The sequence below is a fragment of the Lepisma saccharinum genome, chromosome 22, assembly GCF_977018435.1.
Source record: "Lepisma saccharinum chromosome 22, izLepSacc3.1, whole genome shotgun sequence".
NCBI lineage: Eukaryota > Metazoa > Arthropoda > Insecta > Zygentoma > Lepismatidae > Lepisma > Lepisma saccharinum.
In genome coordinates this window covers 17,434,767-17,461,285 of record NC_139250.1, presented here as the reverse complement: position 1 = coordinate 17,461,285, position 26,519 = coordinate 17,434,767, and the positions used below count along the sequence as shown (strand labels likewise).

Here is a 26,519-nt window from a genome sequence, read left to right as displayed (position 1 = left end):
GAACACTCATGGCCAGGTCTGGATTTGAACACACTGTACCTGGTGTATCATACAGTGTCAATCACTCCGCTACGGAGGTCGTCGCCAGACACTGATTAGCAGTGATACTGGCATATCGATTTTTTGGCAAAATTACAAATAACTTCGCCGATAATATATTTCCATACAAAGCTTCATTACTTTGATTTGTTGGGAGGAGAGAACTTGCCGTATAATGCACCAAAATAACTTTCATATCCATAAAATATTTTTCACATTATTGGGGACGTGTTGTTTGCCCGCCTGCTAATGACGCCCATGCTTTATAATCTTTGCATGTTTATGTGTTCATAATTATATTTCATTACTATATGCATAGTTTCTTAAATATCAATAGTCATCTCGTAAAAAAAAGTATCGCCAGGTTATTTTTGCGGTGCTTTTGTATCAGTAAAGTGTACAAAGTATAATACGAGGCGCGTTCAGAAAGAAAGTTCCGATTAAGCACAAAATAAAACAAGAACAACAGTAGTAATTGACATTTATTGCATTAGATATGGTAACTTATAATCTACTTTTCAAAATATTCAGTAACGTTGTTCAGGCATAAACGCTGATTACGGACGTATCAAGCTACCAAAAACAAAAGAACCTTTGGCCAAGAGCCTTGGCTCGTCTTCCATCCACCCGTTCAACTCGGACCAAGAGAAAGTGTGGTGCTCCACTATATGCGCGAGTACGATGCACGGACACTCGGTTCTGCGCAGGTCCTTTTGCCAGTTGTCCCACTATACCTTGCATACCTTGCACTGGATTAGTGCTGCCATCTTTTTCCTAGCACAGTCCTAAAACGACTGTCTTCACAGCGCTGCTCGGAATTTACTTTCTGGACGCGCCTCGTATATCAAGAATTTGGTATCGTATTTGTATTCTACTGATCTCAACCTCTTTCAGCTAATCGCGGCGATGAGGATGACTAATGATCAGACGAAATGGATGGATAGACACCTAAAAGAAAATGGTCAAACTGGAATTCGAACCCGGAGCCTTTGATGTAGAGACCGGGAGAAGTCCACTCGACTAGTTGGACCAAAAGTTGGACGGTCTAATTTAACATCCTGCTTAGCGTACGGAACGCCTTTTCATTTTCAAACTTTTATTGTATGATTAATTTACATGTCCTTTCTTATGGGTGTTAGTGTGACAATTATTTATTCTAATTGTAAATGTATGAAAGTCAACAAAATAATTGATGTGCTAGGAGAACCCTGCATCAGCAAATAAAAATTCGCGCTTCCACACTAGCGAATCATGCCAGACAGCATTGCTGACGTCACGTAAATCATCCAAGATGGCTAGGCGTATTATATATTTGATGCAGAGAGAATTGTAATTTGCACATCATTTGAGCTGAGGACATTCAGCGTTGAAATGTTTTGTAATATACAATATTGACATCTAGTGTAAGTACGAATCCGGTAGTTTTATATATTTAGGCTTCCACTGGTAACGAGACGAGCTCAAAATCTCGAACCAGGGTGTATTTTGTCACAGGTTTCGCTTGAAACGTGCTGCAATTTAGCAGTGCCCCAGCCTGTAGCATTTACGTTACCTCAAAAGGGGGTGAAAATTGTTCCTTTTCGTATTAACGCAAATAAATTGCACTTCAGCATGTGTATAAAGAACTGCGTCTTACTTTTGAGAATTATGACACTTGAAGGTCATAAAAATAATTTCAACGTATTCTCTCTTTTCGACTGTAATAAATGTACATAGCCCTCGTGAATGTTTCACATGCTACAATAGGTTCATTATCAAACCCAAATTCTTCCTAGCATGAGTAGAAAAAAAGGTGGAAGCTAAAATCAAAAGCAAAACCCAGTAATGACTACCGTAATTAAGTGAAATTATTTCCCTTGCACAGAATTAGTTCACGTGCAAGGCATAAACAATTTGAATATATTTTGAAGAACGAACTTAGAATGAACAAATAATAATCATCATCATAAAGTGTATTTCTTACATAATACAACACTGTTACAAAATTAGAAAATAATAGCCAGATAAACAAGTCACATTTAGTCGATCACCTTAGCTGACAGTGATGGGGAAGCTATACTACTTCAAATTCAACTTTTTCTTACACCACCTGCATGATGGAAGATATGCTTTCATTGCTGGTGTTCTGTTTGATTTGATTCTCTTGAATAGGAAGTAAAGTTTTAGATTATTAACATGTTGAAGCTCTACAGAATGATCTGTACATTTATTTTTAAATATAGAGTCAGATTATCAAATTAGGCCCAAGTTACTTTTGTTTTATTGCATTTCATCATGCTATGAATGCAATTTTAACATGGTTCGATTTCGATTTAATTATGTTAACACATACTGCAGAGTTTTAGCGGTTGCTTAAGATTTTGTTCAATATATGCTTTCGTAGTTAGATTAGGCAGGCCAGGTTTGGTTCTCTTAGCATGAAAATAAAGTTCCTAAATGCATTCTACTAAGGTTCAGATTTAATTCTACATTAATTCCCACTAGTCTACGATATGTGCAGTCGCTTGTCAACGGAAAATACATTGTCCATGGGAAGCACTCATGCTTGCGTAAGGTAATATGGTACTAGTTTACTATCCTTCGGACACATTTATTTATTTGGTAAAATTTTCGTATCCCCAAAACGTATTTCTTCAATTTTACAGGAGAAAGTACTTACCGAAATGGGTTTATTTATACTTTAGGAAGGTCTTGGAAGTTTGTTTTCACCTCGTTGAAATTTTTTTGCCGGTAAATCATGTAATTTTAGACATTAATGTCACTCCAATGCATGAAAGCTGTTCCCTTTATGTCCGTCTACTACGTGAACCAAATATTTGCGAGCGTTTCATGACGTAACAACCGGTCAGTGTTTCCAAATACGCAGTTTTGTAACTGTGTAACAGTTCTAGAACGTAAATAAACGTGAGTTACTGTTCATTATTTCTGATTACGAACTTCCGACAACATGACGTGCACAGGATCAGTGGTGTGCTCAATGTGAGGTTGATGGGGGCTATAACCCCCCCTTTCGCCCAGTATCTCTAAGGCTATTTATGAATGGTTCGTGGGCTATTTATGTATGGTTCGTGGGGCTATCCGTGAATGGTTCGTGGGGCTATCCGTGAATGGTTTGTGGGGCTATTTATGAATGGTTCGTGGGGCTATCCGTGAATGGTTCGTGGGGCTATCCGTGAATCGTTCGTGGGGCTAGCGCCAATGGTTCGTGGGGCTATCCGAGAATTGTGTGTGGGGCTACAAATATTTTTTTCGAAACTAATTTTTAACTATTGAAACCTTTGCGTGGCCCTACTAACCTATCCACGCGCCAATGGTTCGTGGGGCTATCTTTTTCACTATTGAAACCTTTGCGTGGCCCTACTAACCTATCCATGCGCCAATGGTTTCAGTTGCTTTGTTTTATTTCAATCACTTATCGCACAACACTCTTGCTACCTTGCGTTCTGACGTCAGCAGACTGAAGTTTATTTTTAGGCTAAAGGCCTATGTTGTTATCCATATCATTAAAATTTCAGTAACCACCAAACGTCTCTAATTCCCTTATTTTCGTATTTTCCACATTCATACTTACGTATTCTCCATACTAGTACCTAGATATTTTTTTGCTATGAAGAAGGTCGCAACACTGCATAACCACTGATCATGGACTACGCTAGTCAAGATTTCTCCGCCATATCGCGTGTAACGCAAGCAAAAGCGAAGAAACTAAAAATACTCCATATTTCGAAAATTGAGATTATTTGCCTGCAAAAAATGAAACGCGAAATAGAAGAATCCTTACGAATGCAGAATATGTAAGTATCAATGTGAAAAATACGAAAATAAGGGAATTAGAGACGTTTGGTGGTTACCGAAATTTTAATATTTATTTTTACAGAAGAAACTACTTACCATAATAAGTTCCTGTAGCATTGTCGAACATCGGGAAGGTGTTTTGTGTGATGTGGGAATGTTTCATAGCTGAAATTCATGTTGTTTGTTGAAAATTAATTCTCCGACGGAGAATAGCTAGCCCCACGAACCATTGGCGCGTGGATAGGTTAGTTCTGTTAGGTTAGGAAACATAGTTAAAATTTGGTGTTGTGTTAGTATCAGGATCTAGAAATTGGAAATAATTGCGAACCATTGACGCTAGCCCCACAAACCATTGGCACTAGCCCCACGAACCATTGGCGCTAGCCCCACGAACCATTGGCGCTAGACCCACGAACCATTGACGCTAGCCCCACGAACCATTGACGCTAGCCCCACGAACCATTGGCGCTAGCCCCACGAACCATTGGTGCTAGCCCCACGAACCATTGGTGCTAGCCCCACGAACCATTGACGCTAGCCCCACGAACCATTGGCGCTAGTCCCACGAACCATTGGCGCTAGTCCCACGAACCATTGACGCTAGCCCCACGAACCATTGGCGCTAGCCCCACGAACCATTGACGCTAGCCCCACGAACCATTGGCACGTGGTTAGGTTAGGCAAACATAGTTAAAATTTGGTGCGTGGTAGTATCAGGAATATATATATATTTGGTTGTGAAACAAAAAAAATCGCGAAAATCTACAGTTTCCATTCCGAAAACTAACGCCTTATTTTTGCTTATTTTGCAATTTCTAGATGTTCTACACCTTCAGGAATGTTCCGCGAAGCAGATACGTAAGTACGAATGTCAAAAATTGACGAAACGAAAAAATTAGAGGTGTCCGAAGGATAGTAAATTTTTACCGCCATGCATAATGTACAATTTGCACAAGTGACGAACACGATAGTATGTATTTTTCGGTGATTGATGTTGGAAACACTGCATGCCCACTACCATAGTCAAGATTTGCCCGCCATATTCTGTGTTATGGAAGCGAAAAAATGAGTCAAAGAAATTACTCTCTGTGAAAAATTGTGTTTTTTTTGTGTAAAAAGCGTAATGGCACCTTGAACTATGTTCCGCAATACACAATTGGTAAGTATGAACCATGCAAAACACAAAATATCAGATTTTAATGTGTCTCCGATCTATGAAACTGGTACCGAGTTGTAAACTCTCTCCTATAGTTCCTGTGTCTTACAATAGGATAGGGAAGATCAATGGGGAAATCGTAATCTTGAAGAGATTTTTGCTTTAATTTTTCTTTGTATTTTTTTCAAATATTATGTGTCAATCTTGCAACATGTTAAAAACTTGCAGTGGGAAAAGAAAATTAAAATTTCTGCAGAAATATAATCGAGAAAGTAACTCGTGATCATCTCTGTTTGAAGCTCAGGCAGACAATGGAAATTTTCCATGTAAGCTAGTTATAAACCAACAATTTCTCAGGAATAAATTAAATATGTTCATCAGATAAGGTTTCAGAAGTGATAGAAAAATCCACAAATAGATTTACATATTTTGGCAGTTGAATTCTTTAATAGTTTCTGTTCCAGAATTAGTTTGAGTCTTGGGAATTCTATGACAGAGGGTTGCTTATTTGTAAATTATCCGAACTGAGGGGATGGTTTCCTAGTGTGACCAGATATTTGTCTACCAAAAAGAGTATATAGTCTATAGGTTGAAGGTGCGCATGCATTTTGCTCTTTCACGGGGTCCGCAAAAACCCTTCGCGACTTCTTGACAGTAACTATCCTGGAGATTATGCAAAATTAAAACTTCCTTTTTATTTTACACTAATTTTGCACAAAAAAACTATTTGTGACTACATAATATCTATTTTAATATTCTGCTGCAATTCTTGAATATTCTAAAGCAAATTTCCTGGTATGTAGATGGATGTAATTGGAGGAGAATATTTACACACCAATATTGATCAATATTTTGAACAAATTTTAATTATTGCAATTTTCAAGTATCGGTATCGGTGGGAATCGGTAAGAGTATCGGCATCGGTATCGGTTCAAAGTGGTATCGGCTCAGCCCTAATCATTATCATTAAATTCCAATCAATTTGAAATATGTTTTGCTAGTTGATGGAATATGAAAATGACACTTGAAATTGTTCATAGGAAATTCTTGAGTCAAGAAGTAAATACTTCAGTTTGTTGACATCTTGACGTTTTCCGTTCTGTGGATTTTAAGGCATTTTTACGCGTAAAATAATTAATGAAATTAAATAGCTAGGAAAAGAGTATATTTGGGGATTTTTGAAAATTGAAAAGAGTATAGAGTATATGAACCTCTAAAAGAGTATAATACTCTTAAAAAGAGTATGTCTGGTCACCCTAGGTTTCCTCCATGTCAGATACCATATAAATTGCATATATTTGAATTGGTGGGTATCTACAGTTTACAAAGAAAATATTTAACTTTAAATATACCGGTTATTATGTAATACAGGAATAACTACTACACAAATGCATTCATATGTTCTTTTAAATACTTTGAACTTACACATGTATCGTAATATCATGATTGTAGCTATAATAATAGTAATAATAATGTTAAATATTTGCAGGGATACAAAAATACAGGGATTACTACTTTGATGTGGTCCCAACAACTCTCACGCGTTTATTTTGTCATTTTGACCATTCTTACTTACCTTTTCTGCATTGCAAAGAATTCTTCAAGGTGTTATTTGGCTTTTTTCACGAAAATAAATTTCAGTTTTTCACATTACGAGTAATTATTGTTCTTCCTATTTTCGCTTGTGAAACACACAATATGGCAAGACAGCTTGACTAGCGTGGTAGATCATCAGTGGGTATGCAGTGTTTCCAACCTTCTCAACCAAAAAATCCCCACCAACCATTCATGAATAGCCCCATGAACGGCAAGGTTCGGTTCGGTTCGGCAAAGCAAACATAGTTATAATTGTCATCATGCGTAGCCCCACAAACCAAGCATGGATAGCCCCACGAACCATGCACGGCAAGGTTCAGTTAGGTTAGGCAAACAAAGTTAAAATTGTCATCTTGCAAAACAACAGCGTGGTTGGAAACACTGGCAGGGGCTTACGTCATCAAACGTACGCAGGATGCAGTTCACGTAGCGAAAGTAATTTTCAATTGTGCATTGGTGAGTTATTTCTAGGGGCATGCATATTTCGTTTTTGACGAAAAAACGAAATTTGAAAAAACACATTGTAGTGTAAATTTTTCATGTTTTTGAAAGGTGTGAGATGCATTTTGTGTCTATATTTTGTCACGAAATAATGCGAAATGAACTGCAAAATGCGAAATTAACTCTTAAACACGAAATTAAGGGTTTATTCACCGATGCGACACCTTCTGAGGTCTGAATTATCCTGAGAGTTATGCAATTCCCGGAAAATTGATTAATTCTGTTGTTAATATTGGAGAAGCAAAAATGGACTCCTTTACACAGAAATAAACTTAATACTCTGATAACTACATAAATGTGCTACTAGAAGTGAAATGTTAATTCTGTGCAATAAATGTAGTTTTTAAATCAAATTTAGGATTATATTCACAATTTTAAAACCAATATGTCTTTTTATATACCACTTTTCATCCATTTTTTCACCGCTATAACACCGATATTTTATATTATTTACCGCTTTTGAACCCGAAATTGACTCAGTTTTTGTACCGAAATTTTGCTTCTTTATTTACCAAAAATATGTGCCTCTAGTTATTTCTCTTGAAAAATACATGATTTCTCAGTCAAATAGATTCCACGATGAAAGAAAATACCTCGACGAACGTTGGAAAGCTTGCAGAAACTCATTTCCATAAGTAGTTTCTTCTGTAAAAAGGAAGAAATGTGTTTCCGATATATGGAACTGTTACCCTAAAAAATTATGTATTTTAAAAATATTTCGAGTTCACTTATGGAAGTTTCCATTACCTTTTCTTTAAAATAACTAGTTCAGTATGTTTTGTTTTTAAATTTTTTTTTGTGTGTATCATGTGAATCATTATATCAGAATAATAAGTATGGCATTATTTTTTACAGCAATATGATATATTAGAATGTGTAGTATAGTTAAGTTATTCATGCTGTTACCCGTAGAGCCTTCTCTAGGAAGGCCATTCCGGCGGAAGAATTGGTTACTTTTAATCCAATCTTGTATTTATTAATAAAGTAAATGTTTTAAGATTTTTAAAATGTCTACCTTTATGTTAGTTGGATTCACGTCTTTCTTGGACTGTATCAGGCTGGTGCCTTAATTATTATAAGTTTTTTTCTACTCCTGTATATCTGTGTGATAAGGAATCATAATCAATCATTTGTCTGACCCCGAATGCCACCACATGCTGGTGATTAAAAATGAAAACCCTACTTGGGTAGTTATAAACCATGTAAACATATTTTTGGCACTTTTTTGGATGTTGAATTTAACCACATGTCCTCTTTCTTCACAGGGGCTGGACAGTGGAGAAAATGCTGTAAAGTACATAGCATAATGACGGAAACAGAGCCAAAGATACCTTTTGGTAATGAAGATAACCAAGTGTACACCTATAAACTGCCCAATGGAACCCACGTTCTGATTCATCAGCAGCAACCTTCCACCGAACTATGCATAACTGCTAACAAGGAGGACTTTGGGATGATTCCCATCCTGTTGTTGGAAGATAACCAAATCGCATGTACCGAGGGTGATTCCATTTCTTGCATTCCGAAGTTTGAATTTACCCGTGAGTTTCTTTCTGTACATGAAATTTAGGAGCGAATTAAGAACATAGAGATTGTCTCCAATTTCTTTCTTTTTGGTATACTAACTAAATTTGCCCTTTTAATCACGAATCTGTTGTTAAAATGCGGGGGTCACGTCTGGAAATAGGAAAAGAAGCCGATGTAAGTTCAGAATTATTATTTTTTTAAAAGCTGTATCAGATTGTTTTACGAACAAAATTTTAACTAAGCTGGCCTAACCTAACCTTACCAGAAATGGTTCATGAGGCTATCCGTGAATGGTTTGTGGGGCTACCCGTGCATTGTTCGTGGCAACATATATGGATGTAAGTGTCCAATTTTTTCACGCGACCCCAGCATTTTAACAACAGATTCGTGATTAGAAGGCCAAATTTAGTTACTATACCAAAAATTAACGCAATTGGAGACATTCTCTGAATTCTTAATTCATATCGAGATTTATGTAGTAGATGTTTATGGTTCTAACATGTTTATTTTTCAAATATTTTTTTAGCACTGAATACACTGAATACTTTTTTAAATATTTTGAGTTTGCTTATTGAAATTTCAATTGCCTTTTTTTAAAAATAACTGGTACAATATGTATTTTTTATGTTTGTACATTTTCTATATCATGTGTATCATTAACACATTCTCTTCCACACTGATCACGCCATGTTGGTCATTATGACTGATACATGTGGCTTTTCTTTCCTAGCGTGCCATTGGTCACAAGTATAACAATGATGCACGTAGGGCATAACCAAGAAGACGTGGGGATTTGACTGCACATAAAAGTGTTTTTCCTGTTCTTTTTTTTTTTTTTTTGCAGGCTAAAAAGTGAAATTTGCGAACTTGTGAAATAAAGTCCAATATTCACTTTGGCACAGGAGTATGTTAATTCAGAAGGTATGATTTTACAATACCAGAAAATGCCATAATTTCTTTAATAATTCGAATATTCACTAATTATGGAGTCCTGATGACGTATCTGGAGTTAAGATTTGGTGCTCATGTGTAGAAATTGTAAAATAACGTGAAGAAGTTGTAAAATAAATATCAATTACGACTATGATTCTCGATAAACAAAAGCAATTGGGAACCATGTTTTCTGACAAGTGAAGTTTTGTTTTTAAAAAAGGCATTTTTCACTAAGTTTAGGTTGGGTAAATATTAATAATATGAGGGTATTCATTTATATTTCGCATACTCGCTAATTTAGAGCAATTGACCAAGATTCTGCGGTAAAAATTTGGTGCTCAAGTGCTACGAAACACATTCTTTGACGGTCCCTGGTCGCAATTAGCCTTACACCCCTCGAACCATGCACGGTTAGGCAGGTTGGGTTAGGCTAACATAGTTAAAATTTGGGGTCGTAGTAAAATGAGGAATATATATTTCATTTTTTAAGTATTGGAAACACAAAATCTTGCGATAAACATTGGTTTTCTTGAGAAATCGAGGGTGTCGGTTGTGATCATGGACCTGCTTATTTTGCAAGTTCTACACGTGAACGCCAAATTTTAACTGCAGACTCGTGATTAGGGGCCCTAAATTATTGAGTATGCAAAATATGAACGAAATTGGGGAAGTTTCCGGTATTGTAAAATCACTCCATTCAGAAAAATAAACATGCATTATAAATTTTTTGACTGCTGTTAGCCAAATTTTAAGTTGCAGTGATATGTTAGAGGTTTTTCATTCTGTTACCAGTTGAGCCTTCCTTAGAAATGCCAGTCTGGTGCAATAATTAATTACTTTTAATCCAATCTTGTATTAATTAATAAATTTAATTTCAAAATGTGAAGCTTTGTATTAGTTAGATTTGTGGCTTTTTTAGACTATTTTTGCCAAGAAAAAAAGCTGGCACCTGATTTTTTTCTACCCATGCCCTTAACCTTTTTAATGTGTTGTGTACATCCTGTGCAGATCCCTCTACAACCTTACACTCTTAACCTTTCGCAGATTGTTCTTTACCCCACTGTTATTAACTTTTAGGTAAGGGTTTTAGATAGGAGGATTTTCCTCGTACACTTTGAAAGGTGTAAAATGCACGTATGTGCCGATACACCCCGAAATTTTACATCAGGGCTGTTAAAGTTCCAAGAACCCATAAATACTAATGGGTTTTATTGGGTTCCGCAACAGGACCAGAACAGGTGGGGAGGGTTCTCGCTTTCTTTCTCTCCCTCCCTTTCTCACTCTCTTTTTCTCTCTCTGTTTCTCTTTCTCACTGTCTCTCTCTCTTTCTCACTCTCTCTCTCTCTCTCGGTTTCTTTCTCTCTCTTTCTATCTATCTCTCTTTCTCTCTCTCTCTCTCTCTCTCTCTCTTTCTCACTATCTCTCTTTCTCACTCACTCTTTCTCTTTCTCACTGTCTCTCTCGGTTTCTTTCTCACTCTCTCTCTCACACTCTCTCTGTTTCTCTTTCTCACTCACTCTCTCTCTTTCTCACTCTCTCTCTGTTTCTCTTTCTCTCTCTCTTTCTCACTAGCTCTCTATCTTTCTCTTTCTCACTCTCTCACTCTCTCTCTCTTTCTCACTAGCTCTCTATCTTTCTCTTTCTCACTCTCTCTCTTTGTCACTAGCTCTCTATCTTTCTCTTTCTCACTCTCTCTTTCTCACTCTCTCTTTCTCACTCTCTCTCGCTCTCTTTCTCACTCTCTCTTTCTCCATCTGTTTCTCTTTCTCACTCACTCTCTCTCGCTCTCTCTTTCTCTTTCTCACTCTCTTTTCTCTCTCTCTCTCTCTTTCTCACACTCTTTCTCTTTCTCACTCTCTCTCTTACTCTCTCTCTCTTTCTCTCTCTCTCTCTATTTCTCTTTCTCACTCTCTCTCTGTATCTCTTTCTCACTCTCTCTTTCTCTCTCTCTCTTCCTCACTTGCTCTTTCTCTTGCTCTCTTTCTCTCTCTTTCTCTTTCTCCCTCTGTTTCTCTTTCTCTCTCTCTCTCTCTCTCTCTCTCTCTCAACCCTTCCCTTTCGATTGAGAAGAGAGACAGGGGAGGAAAGAAAGAATGGAAAGAAGTGGGGCAAAAAAAAGAAAAAGAGGGGAAGAAAGTGAATAGGAGAGGAGAGGGAGAGAGTAGAAAAAGAGGGAGGCCTACCTCCTTCTTCTTCCACTTTTCTTTCTCCTTTTCCTCTTTCCCCCCCCCCCCCCTCTCCTCTTTTTTCTCGCACAATTTATATTTGGTTCAAGTTGCGTATTGTTTCATTTCAATACAGAACTTGGACCGTATTTAAATTGATTCGGAAAAGAAGGTTCCTGGAATGAATTGAAATACTTCACAGGTGAAAAGGTTCTTTACAATCCAGAATCCACTTACACTTGCGGATTTTCTCTCCTGAATTAGAATCTATTTAAAATTCCTGGACCTTTAACAACCCTTATTTTAATTAATTCATTCATTTATTGCAAATGACAAACCACTCAGTGGCGATAACTGATCCAGGGTAAACCATCTGGTTTATGGACCAGGAGACAAAACTGGGATGTTTGTGCATGTATACTTATCATTCATTCATTAATATTTGTATTTGTGACATTTCCAGGCAATCAGATCTACTTGAATCAACTCCAAGGAGAAAATGGTGATGCTATACTCACATCAGAGGGTCAGGTGGTTGGTCAGCTGCCGGAGGTCACCATAATGGGCGGCACAAACACTGATGGGAACTTGGTTCCTGCAGACACGATACCGAACATCGATCTATCTGCGCAGCAATTTCTTTCGAACAACCGAACAAATGCAAATCTTGACTTAGGTGCAATTGGTACGACGGAGCAGACTTTGAGCGACGGCATATTGAACGTTACGGGCTCGCAGGAATCCAGTGGTGCGTCTCTTGACAACGAGATAGTGTTCCACAATATAGATGACTTTGTAGATGTAGTGACAACATATAGGTGCAGGATGTGTCCGTTCAATGCACCATCTAAATCAGATCTTCTAAAACACTTCAAGAGTTGCCACTGTGAGGTAAGTTTCTAATTCTCTTACGGTATTTTATTTACAGGGATGATATTGTTTGCCTTTTTAAAATCTTATTTGCTTAATCCATAACTTGGGATACATATTTTTGTTATGCCACCTTGCTACCATGCTACCTTGGATTTTCTACCCCTATTCTAAAACCAGGTGAAAATTTCTATTCTATGTGGAATATGAGAATCAAATTAATTTTTTAAGCAAGTGTGAGCATAAAATATGATTATTTTTGTGGAAATGAAAGCTTGACTGGCAACAAAGCTGTAAAAAGGTAAAGTGCTCCCCTGTGCATAGCACCATATAGGGGGTGTGGGGGTTAACGCCCCACATATTCTTGATTTAGGAAATTCCTGAACACAGTTTTGCACTATGATAATCAACACAAAATACAAAGACATAAGATAATAATGAACAAAAATTAACATCAGAACATTCACATGAAGACAGACACCATTGTTATTAAAAATATACTACAGGTTTACATTTAATTTAAACAGGTGTACCAAATTTCATTTCTGCAGTCTCCACATACACTACACATCTCTGTTATTTAACATACTTCTGGTCACATGTGGTTCCGTTAATTGTTTTGCCAGTGTCGTGTTTTTTCCTGACGTGAAAGAGTTGATAAATACAGTACAAATACTCGGCTTATAGTTATGGTTTTAACATAGAAGTCATAAAATTTAGCAAATTTGACACACATTGCAATACAAAAAAAATTAATATCCATACGAACCCATTGCTGTCCCATTATGAAATTTTGCAAATAAATAGTCAATTGATGTCTTTAAAACATATATTTTTTTAAAAAAATTAAAGGGGCTGTTTTTTTGAGATTTTTTTTAAAAAAACTTTCTTTAGGGTTTTTCAAAAATTACAAATTTCAAACAGCACAGCCATGTTGCAGTTCAAAATAAAATTCATTAAAAGCAGAAGAGAATGTCACCAATTTGAGCTCTTTAGGTCAAATAGTTTTTGATCTACAGCTGTTTAAACATTTCAAATTGTCGTCAAATTTAGAAATTTTTGCATTTTTGAAAGTTTATAACTCAAACTAAGAGCCCAGAAAATCTGAAATTTGGCAGTTTTTGTCCTCTTGATAGATACAATGAATAAACAAAAAATTTTAAAAATCGGAATCCTAAAGATTCAAAAGTTGTTTTTTTATTGTTTGATTTGACACGGAATGATCCTAATGCAACCTTGGACATAGGATATATTCTACTCTACCCTGAAATTACAGCAGGCTTATCTTATAATCTACAAGAAACACTAGAAATACTATATTTACGTTGTAAAATCTACTTCAACTTTTGGGCAACAATATACATTTTTTTGGTGTTATCGCAATTGTGAAAATTTAAATTCTTGCATACCTGTAACATTTATATGTGGATTCAGTTAACTTTCCCTGCATAACATGGAGCCAATCAACAAAAATTAATGGCAGGTTGCACAGTATTTATTACATCTGTTGCCTTTCTCTATTGTCTGTTATATCAGTCTTCATCCTAAGTCTCTCTCATCACGTTCTGAATACTGCCCACATGTGTTTTGTCCTTATATGTGTAGAGTGCCCCTTTACAGCCTATATCCTAAGTGCTGAAGCACCCACAATTTTAATTACAATCAATATTTCTTCTGTATAAGGATGGGACCAATTAATCTGTACTCTATCGGTAGAGGCATGCATATTTCCTTTTTGACGAACATGAAATCTGAAATTACACATTGTAATGTTAATTTTTCATATTTCTGAAAGGTGTGAGGTGCATTTTCCTACCCTGTTTTGTCACGAGAAAATGCGAAATGAACTGCAAAATGTGAAATAGACACTTAAACATGAAATTTAGAGTCTATTTACCGACATGACTCTTTCTGACATCAGAATTATCCTGTGAGGTATGCAAATCACGGAAAATTGATTAATTCTGCTGTAAACATTTAGAAGCAGAAATGGACCCCTTTATACAGGAATAAACTTAATCTTCTGGTAATGACATAAATGTGTTATTAGAAGGGATATGTTTATTTTGTGTAGTAAGTGCAGTTTTTAAATCAAATTTAGGATTATATTCACAATTTTAAAACCAAAATGTCATTTTATATACCGCTATAACAGCGAAATTTTATTTTATTTACCGCTTTTGAACTCAAAATTGACTCCATTTTTGTACCAAAATTTTGCTTTTTTATTTACCAAAAATATGTGCCTCTGTCTATCCGTATCGGCCGATATAGGCATATTGGTTTATCGGTAAAATTACCAATTATTTTACTATATCGATAAATATCTGATAAATTAGTGCAAAATTCTGCCATTTCATTGTAAATTTTATGGATAATCTCCATGCCCTACTTTCTAAAAAAGTATGTCTAATTATGGAACTTCTTTTTCACTGCAGTCACCTTGAAACACATATTTATTAAAGAGGTCAATGAACCCTCCTGGTTCTTCAATGATGATTTCTAATTTTATATTGGATCGGTAGAATATCTGTTATCGGTATCGGTAAATTTTATATTCATACTTTATCGGTATCAGATAGAATTTCATATCGGCCCATCCCTACTTCTGTATGTTCTAAGTGACGTTTATTCTTTGTTTACAGGTTGTTGCAGAATCTCTGAATTTAGATGAAGACAAAGAGCAAAGTTTTGAAACTGCTGAAATAAGTAATACTCAGCAGGAAGGTACGTAGGTTGGGGCTGTGGAAGTACTAGTCGGTATTAGGGTTGAACCGATACAACTGCTGATAGTGATACGTGAAAATTATAACAATTTAGAGTAGTTCAGAATAATTTATAAATTTCAATACATACATTTTCCATTGCAACTATGTATATCACTGAAAATTATGCATTTTGTGTAATATCCAAGATATTAAACTCCGCAAAAGTGTCATGTGACAGTTCAGACTGCAAAAGTACCATATTTAGTCACATAACAGTTGCATCGGCAGAGAATCTTCACATGCAGACACAGAAGAAATTTTGTAATTCCCATACTTTGCAACACTAGTAACAAATGTAATATTTTGACCACAATACACAAATCAGTAACAACTAATATGTTGATCTTTTTTTTTAGACAGAAAAAATGTGCTACATTATATGCATTGATTTCGACCATTCAGTTTCAACATACACAATTCACAAGTATTCCGTGCATCCTAATCATGTACCAAGGACAGTTTAGTAATAAATGATTTTTAAGTACTGTTATTACCGGTGCAGTTTTTGAAAAATCATGTAATGGTTGCACTCTACATTTTGCAAATAAAAAAAATTGCATAAAATCTGGGGTGATTATGTGGTGGAACATAATATCAGTTATTTAATTCGATCCAATACTTTTTGATACTGATACCACCGGTATCAGCCAAACCAACAACAATACTCAGATTAATGGGGACCAATGCTCCCTTCTCAATTTTTTTGTATTTGCTTCTTTTTTCTGTTTAATTTCTTTGAACATCCAATTTTGAAAATGTTCTTGATGGCTAAAAATTCCTAAACACATCTTTGATGATTAGTAAAGCTAAGATATTGCTGACACTTTAAATGTTCAAATGGTAGGAGGACGGGGCTTCAATATTTTTAAGTTATTTTATGAAGTATATTTTTCATAAGTAACACTGAATTATTATTATAAAGTTTACATAAAGATTAAATTTTAACTGCGCATGTGCCATGATTATAAATATATCTGCTGTATTGTCTAATTATAATAGGGATGGAACCGATTAATCGGTACTCTATCAGTATCGGCCGATATAGGCATATCGGTAAAATTACAATTATTTTACTGATCCGATATATCGATAAATATCTGATAATTTAGTGTAAAATTCTGCCATTTGGTTGTAATATTTATGGATAATCTCCATGCCCTACTTTCTAAAAAAGTAAATTTCTAAATAAGCAACTTCTCTTTCACTGCAGTCACCTTGAAACAAACATTCATTAAGGAGGTCAATGAACCTTTCAGGTTCTTCAAGAACCATTTCTAATTTTATATTGGATCAGTAGAATATTGGTTATCGGTATCGGTAATTTCTTTGTATCAGCCAAAATTTTATATCAGCCCATCCCTAAATTATAATAACAATAGTACTGAATATTTTAGGCAGTATTTTTGTTCTCGACGTGACAGACATACTTACTCAAACACAACCTTTTCCCTAACATATCTTACTTTCACACCAGGGATGGCCAAAAATATCAAGATCGGAAAATTTAAAATCTCTATTCCGAAATTTTACTACCCGGATTTCGGAGAGAGAGGTTTAACAATTTTTCCGGTATAATTTCTTAAGAAAGTTTTGTCTTCCTTATTTTACGATCATATACTCCATAGGAAAAAAGTAGATTTAGCCATCTCTACTTCACACGTCGTACAAACACTGTTACCATTTTTATCAATGTAGGAATCCCCACCCCACTTAAAATATTGACCCTGACGTTTAGCAAGTCTTGCGATGATTACATAAAAATGTCATGCATCGCCAGTGACTGTAATGTATATATTTTTATAACTGTATTGTATGTACTGTATTTTCTATAACTGTATTGTATGTACTGTATTTTCTATAACTTATATATTAACATTTCCAACATTGATGGCGTTGCAATATTTTTTACAATGTTTTTCAATTTTGGACTAGGCTCAGGAATAGATTAAAATTATACCCACATGGGAAACAGCATCTTGCATAATGAACACCATCCTGGAAGGTATTGTATGTACAATTGTATGTTTGTATGTACAATAGTGTTTGCATTTTATTTTGATAGCAAATTTACTCTATACTTACAGATAAAACAAGTGAGCCACCGTTATCTGAAATTAAATTAAATTCTTTAAACACTTCCCAGTCAGCAGCATCAGAAAAGCATATATATTTATGTGGCCAGTGTACCCAGAGCTTCACAAGTTTAGAGGAATGCAAGAATCATATGATGAAGGTAAATACAATAAGATATCATGTTTGTTAGGATTATTTGTTGTAGCAAGAGCATCAATCAGCACTTGTATTGATAAGGTCGTCATCTACTTACTAGATTTCGTGTTACCACTCTCTGTATGAACTCGTATGACTCTTGAAAACTTTCAGTTGTAACTGTTCCATGTTCTCTGCAATATGGCGGGAGCGAAATATATGTGGGTTTCTGTTCTGATTGTTCAAACCACCCAAAGGACACTGGATCAGGTGTCCTGATGAGATGCAACTGTACAATTCACATGATTTGTCCTTATAAGTTACTTTTCCTCTTTTTTTGTTTTTGTTTATGCGAGGGGCATTCGGAAATAATTTACAATAGTATTTTTAGGGGTGTGCAGGATGGGAAAATTTTTAAAACCCGATATTCGGGACAGGAAAAGTTTGCAATTTTCCGACATGGATGGGAAATGTTCAAAATTTCCTGAAACTGGAAATCTCTAATTCTACACATCATTTTCACCTTAAGTGATTGTTTTTGCATTTCTGGAATAAAAACTAACAATTTTCAATAGTTCCAGACACTTACAATGCAGAATATGTCAAGAATTAACAACTTTTTTCTAAATGACCATTCAGTATTTCCTGACTGCTTGGGATCCCAAAAAGTCGGGAAGTCATTTCCCGAAGTCTGGATCCTGCACACCCCTAGTATTTTTTGTACCTTATTTATTATGCAACATGTTTCAATACACACGGTATCTCTCAATAATAATAATGGTGTCACAGAACCATTCTTTGGGGGTACTATGTCACTACTCATGGACAGCTGCCTGGAGATGGAGAATACGAAACTTCTTGGGTCTTTCCATTGCATGGATTGGCATTTCTTTGGTGTGTGGTAGTGACACCATGACTCGATCACCAGCTGCTCAAGGAAATCTGGATCTTCTTTATGCATATCCAGTAGAAGATGGCAGTCTTCCACTCTTTTGTCCTGAGCTTGCGTCAAGTTTCATGGAATCCACTGGCGCACACCTTTCTCATGTGCAAGTCATCATGGTGTGCTGGGTTGCCGATGCCTGTCTCATACTCCAATTCATCAAAGTTTAGGTGCCTCTCAGCCATAATCAATTCAGACATGATTTCAATGTTCCTGAGAATTTGTGATGTTGATGGACGACCAGTACTCACAATCTTGTGTGCAGCTTCCATGCCGCTGGCAAACCCTTTGACCCAGTTGTACAAGGTCTTCTGTGCAGAACTGTCCTGACCACATACCACAGTTAAACATCTATGAATTTCTGCAGTTTTGTTGCCTTTCTTCCACAACACACATGCAGTTCCACGATAGTTCCATCTTGATCACATGTTTCCCCACTTGACAAGAGAAAGGATTTGTATTTTCGGTACACACTCTGGTTACACCTGCCATCTAGCTTATGCATGTTGTACTAGTATTAGTCCATCTCCCTACAAGCGGGGGTGCCCACAGTATTGGTACAACACCGCTATTGTAAATCATTTCTGAATGTGCCTCATATAATTGTGGGTGTATATTTGCACTGGCGGATGTAGGAAAGTTTCAAGGATAATACAATTGTGACAATAACAATCTTCTTACGCCTTATGCGAGCAACATTTTTAATTAAACAGAACACAAAACAAATTAACTTGCCAACACTGGAGAATTGCAATGACATCTTAACCACCGAGGCAGCAAGTAGCAATATTGAAATTTCTGCAGCTCCTTTTTCTCCGTCTCGATCAGCCCTGATGGTGACTCTTGGGCAGATGTTTCAAGTGTCTTTTATTGTGCTGTTTATTTGTTTTATATCGTGTTTAACTAAAAAAAAGCAGTAAAATTATTTTCTGTAGTCACTTGTTCAAGCTATCACTTGATAAGATCCTCGGTGGTCAAATAAATATTTCAATTGTAATTTACTCTGAGAAGCTTACTTTTCATTTTTCCACGCCAATTTTTCCTCGCAATCGATTTTGCCACCCGTCTGGTGGCCTTGTCAGGTATGTACTGTCTTGCTGCGGGCAACATGGTTTCTTCTTCTTCCGCTTGTGCTCGTGGCGCCACTAGTTGACATGGTCCTTTCACTTTCTGCTGTCCTGGTGTGTGTGTAGTGCTTCCTCCTTTTGCCAGGCATCGGGGTTTTGGCACTGTAGGTGTTGGTTCTCAAGTTGTTGTCTGCTTCTGTGGAACGGCGTTTGTTCACATGCGCAGGCGGGCCTTTTGGCACGGAAAAATGAAAAGTAAGCTTACCAGAGTAAATTACCAATCTCCACGTTACCGCCAAACAGATATATTTAGATACAATATTTGAATTGTGTTTTTAAATTTTTTTCCACATCCCCTTTAACGAATCATCACTACTATCGATAGCACTGAGTTGCAACCTTTGACCTTTGAAGTGTGCACTCATTTATTATAAAGTCATACTACAAGTTTATTCATGTGAGAGTAGTTTTTACAAAACCTAGAGTGTAAATGATGTATTGTGTTTATTCAGTTTATCACTGTTAAGCAATTACTTTATGGAAAATTAAAAGAAAAATTATTATTCTGAATAGTCGAGCTTTTATGAAACTGTAGCAAGCTTTGTTCTTAAATGATGATGCTGTTGTAATGCACACATTCTCCACATTCACGTGTGCTGTAATTACACTGAAACACCGATTTTACATTTTCCCGCATTATACATTCAATCTTTATGGTCCAAATGTAGCAGAATGTTATAAAATTTCCTTCATTTGAATTTTTTTCACCAATGTCCCCTGAAAAATGTAAAATTGAGGTTCCACTGTGTTTATTTGGCCAGTTGGCATTCCAATCTGTATAATGTTATGAGAGGGCTATATTTTATGTGACAAAATTTTTGGTAATGGCATACACAAGAGAGGTGCCTGGGTGCACTCCCTAAATCCACCTTTGTATATTTGTCAAAAAAGATGTATTTTAAAACTTTTGAACTTGCATATATTAAAAATTTATCTAATTTTCAGGACCATTTATTTGTTGTTTATGAGAATGCAGCTAACAATGAGAAAGAGAAGGAAAAGACAGCTGTGTATGATCAGACAGAAGAAGAAAGTGCTACACTGACAGAAAGTGATGAAAAAAGTGATCATATGTCCAAACAAGAGAATGAGGAATATTGGCTTGTCGGTAAAAAGAAACGTACAAGAGGAAACATTCTTGAGAAGAAGTACAAGTAAGAATATTAGAAATAATTTAGATTGTGTAACTAGGTTGTTGGAAAATTTGTCAAACTTAAAGTAAGTTGATGGGTATACGAGGTTAGGTTAGGCTATACTTAAGGACTCTTTAGATTGTTGAGTGTCAGTTTCCAGAAAGCCATGCACTACAATGGATAACTCCACCCTGATCCGAATTATCTGAAATTCATCTGTTCCTGCATGGTGTTTTGTTAAGAAACACACACACAAAGACGATATATACAGATATTTAATGTCTACAATATAAATACACTATGAACTACACAATGAACATGAAGTACTCCAAATTCAGCTGTAGAATGTGCATCTATAGTGCACTTGAAATCGCCCGCTTGTGTCACGGTTCTTTACATGAAGACTTGCTCGGCAATTCCCAAGCAGAGAGATGGCTCAGCTCTTGGGATGTTCCCGAATTTTACGTGTGGGTGTGTGTTTCAGTTCTTAACGTCTGCAGGAGGCTCAGCAGTTTTTTACTCCCACACATGCACACATGTCTCACACATAATATAAAATCACTTTACACTTGATGAATAAACCCAAAAAAAAGAGAAATGAGATAAAAAACACTAATTATATACAGTGCTCACTGAACATGAATGTATACGAAAAATGTATAAGATTTCCAAACCAATGAGATTTAGTCGGAATGCCTGCAAAGTATAGTATATGTCAACATTTGAGGCGAGAGATATAGTCGGACAACAAGCAAAAGAACTTGCGAAGAACTGTGTGTCCTATGCATCGTACTTGAGCATGGAGGGGAAGCTGTCTGAAAGCTTCTGGCCGAAGGTTCTTTTGTTTGGGGTCTCTCTATAATTATATCTTGTTCTAGAAATTATTTTATTAATTCTATACTGGTTCCATTTTGAACCAATACTAATAATCATGCAGATTCCTGCAGATACCAATAATTGACTGCTGTAGCAATTTAAAGTAACTCAGAATATTTATAAACTTTGTTATTTGTGTATAGGTATTGCAAATGAGCTCTACTATATGAATCGTCTTCTTGTAATCAAGGGTCCACATTGCACAATATTACGGATCCCATTTTAAACTGTAGGTCCAATCTTGATTAGCCTATGTGCATAAAATGGATATAAAACAACAATTCAAAAAATCAGACAAAAATACCATATCAGTCTACCAAGTTTTTATTCTAAAATATTCACAAGTTCACATATGGGGAAAGCGGTTACAGTGGTACTCAGATTTAAAATTTTTCTGCATTATACATTCAATCTTCATGGTCTCAATATAGCAAAATGTTTTAAAGTTTCCCACATTTAAAGTTTCTTCACCTTACTCCCTGATAAACATAAAATTCAGTTTCCACTGATTAGAATAGCTGCTAATTACAACATCCATCTTTCTTTATATGATACTGGTGTAAAATTAATGAAAAATAGGCATTTTGTATACTGTCCAGAATATTTAGACACAAGGAAGTATCATGTGGAATTATGTGGACCTGAGATGCTCTGATACTCAGCTCAGCTCTCTACATTTGGTCATTGTAGAAGGCTAAAGTTAAATATGGAGAAACTAGTACTCACTTTTATCCGCAAAGCTGTTAATTCTTTCTTGATTAATTTCAGTGGCCACTGCCACCATCCTCGAAAGGAAATTTTCAGAATTTTACCTGTTAAACTATAGAATAGTTGAAATTTACCTTTTGCCTCTTCCTGTAGCATGCATTATCCTTTGTCTAGTGCTTCTAATGAAAGCAAGGATTAACTAATTTTGGGGCTTCCCCGATGCTGTAGAGGTAACGTTGTTGCCTTGTAAACATGGGGTCTCGGGTTCTGTACCGGTGGGGGTACATTGCATGGTGGTTTGGATCCCACTTTAAACTGTAAGTTCAGTCCCAATTAGCCTATCTGTGCATAAAGTGGACTTAAAACAATGATTCAAACAATAACTAATTTTGATCCATGAGAAAAGTTGATTCGAGTTTTTACCTGCTTGACGAAAAACAGCTTGGAAAGTATCTCTTCTAAACCGTATTTCTCTATGAATTCCCTAGAATTGCTAGTTCTACCATAGTGTTTCTAAGTCAGCATTAAACATTTTATTTAAACTGCCAATATTATTTATAAGACTCTTTGCTCTTTTCACATCAGTCCTACTGTATGCTGAATACAAAATGTGCTCAACATTTTTCACTGTTATTGATTTGCACTAACTTGGATTGTAACACTATGTTTCGAGAGAACATCTCTTCTCTCGTCTTCAGATGAACATTTTTATCCTCCGTGTGATGGGGATTGGGCCTACAATATACATGTAGGAAGGTCTGATCCCCAGCACAGGCAAAAATAAATTATTCACCTGAAGACGAGAGAAGAGGTGCTCTCTCGCAATAGTGTTAGAATAAGTATAAGGAGTAACTTAACAATGGATAATGTCCAATTAATAGGGGCATGCATATTTCGTTTTTGATGAAAAAACGAAATGTGAAAAACACATTGTAGTGTTAATTTTTCATGTTTTTGAAAGGTGTGAGATGCATTTTGTGACCATGTTTTGTCACGAAATAATGCGCAATGAACTGCAAAGAGCGAAACTAACTCTTAAACACGAAATTTAGGGTTTATTCACCGGCGCGACACCTTCTGAGGTCTGAATTATCCTGAGAGTTATGCAATTCCTTGAAAATTGATCAATTCTGCCGTTAATATTGGAGAAGCAAAAATGGACTCCTTTACACAGAAATAAACTTAATACTCTGATAACTACAAAAATGTGCTATTAGAAGTGAAATGTTAATTCAGTGGAATAAGTGTAGCTTTTAAATCAAATTTAGGATTATATTCACAAGTTTGAAACCAAAATGTCTTTTTATATACTACTTTTCATCCAATTTTTCACTGCTATAACACCGATATTTTATTTTATTTACCGCTTTTGAACCTGAAATTGACTCAGTTTTTGTACCGAAATTTTGCTTTTTTTATTTACCAAAAATATGTGCCTTTACCAATTAACATTGCATATTAATAAAGAACCATTGTCACCAACTTTCATAGAATTATGCCTGTTCTTTTCTTGTTTTGCTTTACTTTTCGGTGAAGGTGTTGTTATAATTTTTTTCTTTCCATCTGCAGATGTTCCCACAAGGCATGCTTGTACAAATTTAGCAAGGATGAATCGCTGAAGCATCATATGAAGTGCCATGATATGGATCCATCGAGTAGAGGTTTCTCATGCTGTGAATGTAAACAGCATTTCGAACGATGGTGTCAGTGTGCAATGCATCTATGGAGGGACCATGAAATTGATGTTGATCTCTTGGTGTGCCATATGTGTAACACATACAAAACTGTCACTTTGGCTAAACTCGAAAATCACCAGAAAATTCACAGCGAAGCAAGGGGGTATACGTGTGACGTGTGTGGAAAGGGCTTTAAACAATTATCCCAGTTAAGAAATCACAGGGTGGTACATTTAGATCGCCGTAGCGGTGATGTGAAAAAGTGGTACACGACAAAAGAATGTAGCCTTTGCTTCAAGCAATACGCAGATTCTAAGTGTCTCAGAAAACATATTCAGGCGGTCCATAGCAAATTACGGCCGTACGTGTGTAATATCTGTGGACATGCATCTGCAAGGAAAGCAATGCTGCAGTTGCATCAGCGACAACACACGGGGGAAAAACCTTACCAGTGTGACCAGTGTCCTTTCAAGACCGGTGACCATAATTCCATGCGTCGTCATAAAATGCGCCACACCGGAACTCGTCCGTACCGGTGTCCTCACTGCAGTTACGCGTCGATCCAAAGCAACTCGTACAAGAATCATCTCAAGAACAAGCACCCCGGTTTGGAGGGAGTGTTTGCCTGTGATCAGTGTCCGTTCAAAACAGTCAGCGAGGAGTCGCATTATATTCACATGAGCGATCACAAGAACGGTCTGATAACTCGTAAATCCGAAGACGAAGGAATGGATAATTCGAACGATGTCGAGTTGTTTCCAGGCAATGTAGCGGCAGCGCAGTTAATATACAGGTGCCTCAATGCATTTTCTCATGACGGGAATGCGTTAAGCTCGGTTCCACTTACGGGGAGTGCAACGTCGCCTGATGGTTCTACGCAAACAATAACCATCCAGATTCCGACAAAAGACGACACCGAAGATGAAGAGGAGGAACATTGCTTTCTAGCCATTCAGCAACCAAAATTAGATTTTATGGAGGGAGATGTAGATTCTGGTGGAATAACAATTCCAGCGGATAGTAACGATAATAAACCTCCAGATATTGCTCATTCAGCATTTCAGCAACAAATCGTTGTAGATTCTCAACAGTCTCAATTAGTGTCATAAAATAACAATCTTTGATATATTTTAATCATCATTATTAATGAAGATAATAATGTAATGTGAATCAGTTTGGTTGTGATTCGTTGCTACATTCTATTTATCTAGGTTTTGATTTTTAGTCCTAAAGAATGTTATTTTGTACAGATTTTGATTAATAAATTTATAAATATGTACCTTACAATGATCACTTGGAAATCCTGGAAAGAGTTCAAAATATATGTACAATATTGATTGCAAATCCAGATGAATTCTTTCTGTTAACGAAGTATAGGTTCTCATACTAACATCAATCTGGTGAAGTGCACTTGTGATAGGTGTTCATTTCAAGGGCTGTATTTCAATTTTAACTCTTAATGTCCACTCTAGATAACTTTTTTTAAAAATCACGTTTTTCCCAGCTTCGGTTTTGGGGCTTTTATCTGTGATTTTTCTCAACCATTCAATCATCCCTTTTTTGTAGTTTGGTTCTAGCAGGTCATTTGTTAGTATGTGGTCTGAGGCAAAATGTAACCCCAAGTTATTTTGGCTACAAGGTCCTGTTCACCACTTGAGAAACATGATCACAACATGTTTTTATACTTTTAATCTATTGTAACCATGTTTAAACTGTTCTACCACATATTCTGTTCTCCCATCCCCAATTGATCTCAAGCTGAAAATTGGGAAGACAAATCACAACGTTGTGATTTTCTCTCATAATATATCAAGGACACATGGCATTTAAAGAACACATGCATTTTCTACATTTAGTTTTAAATTTAAATTTGTTTTGCTTTCTTCTTAATTCCACTCCAACTTGTTGCAGATGATCTTTTGAATGGAATATTATAAAATAATGGCTTAATCCAGTGGTTCCCAAAATTTTTCGTTTCATGGCACTTTCAGTGTTTCAAGATTTGTGCACGGTGCCCAAGTCAGAATGTAGGCTCAGTTACTGTGGTTAGGTTGGGTTGCTTCCCTTAAGTTAAAAAAATGAACATACATTTTAAATTCAGAAACATTTTATGTGTAAAAAGTACTAAATCAACACATTGAATTTCAATGAAAATATTGGAACATTTTGCAGCGCCGGGTGCTGCGACGCACACTTTGGGAATCACTGGCTTAAACACCAGTTACTAGACTTCATGTTATCTTAGTTTTTTTAAAAATAATAATAATAATAATAGTTTCTGCAGTAGGCGATCCAGTGTGTATCATGGATGTTACAATGCGTATGACTAGAGCCTGGAAGTTAGGCAAAAATACCTATATTTTATTGTTACAGATATAAAAATGACTTAATATAAGTTCATGTCAGGGTATTATGGTTTTGTACAAGAAAGTTTATTTTGCCTATTTGCATGTATAATGCCTATTTACCAGATTTTCAAACTAAACTTTGCATTGCAT

General features: G+C 36.1%; 1 protein-coding gene across 2 annotated transcripts; it reads left to right on the top strand.

Annotated features, from left to right (window-relative positions):
* Window positions 1–1,306: 1,306 nt before the first annotated feature.
* On the top strand, window positions 1,307–25,294 carry LOC146004756 (uncharacterized). Of its 2 annotated transcripts, none has more exons than XM_083143731.1 (7): window positions 1,307–1,442; window positions 8,353–8,628; window positions 12,176–12,603; window positions 15,228–15,309; window positions 17,435–17,583; window positions 20,574–20,782; window positions 23,915–25,294. In XM_083143731.1, exons 2-7 carry the CDS (start codon window positions 8,394–8,396, stop codon window positions 25,128–25,130), a joined length of 2,319 nt encoding a protein of 772 aa, XP_082999857.1. In that variant the 5' UTR covers window positions 1,307–1,442; window positions 8,353–8,393; the 3' UTR covers window positions 25,131–25,294. The 2 variants fall into 2 exon arrangements, with proteins under 2 accessions (XP_082999857.1, XP_082999859.1); XM_083143733.1 differs by lacking the exon at window positions 1,307–1,442 and adding an exon at window positions 2,511–2,593.
* The last annotated feature ends 1,225 nt before the right edge of the window (window positions 25,295–26,519 follow it).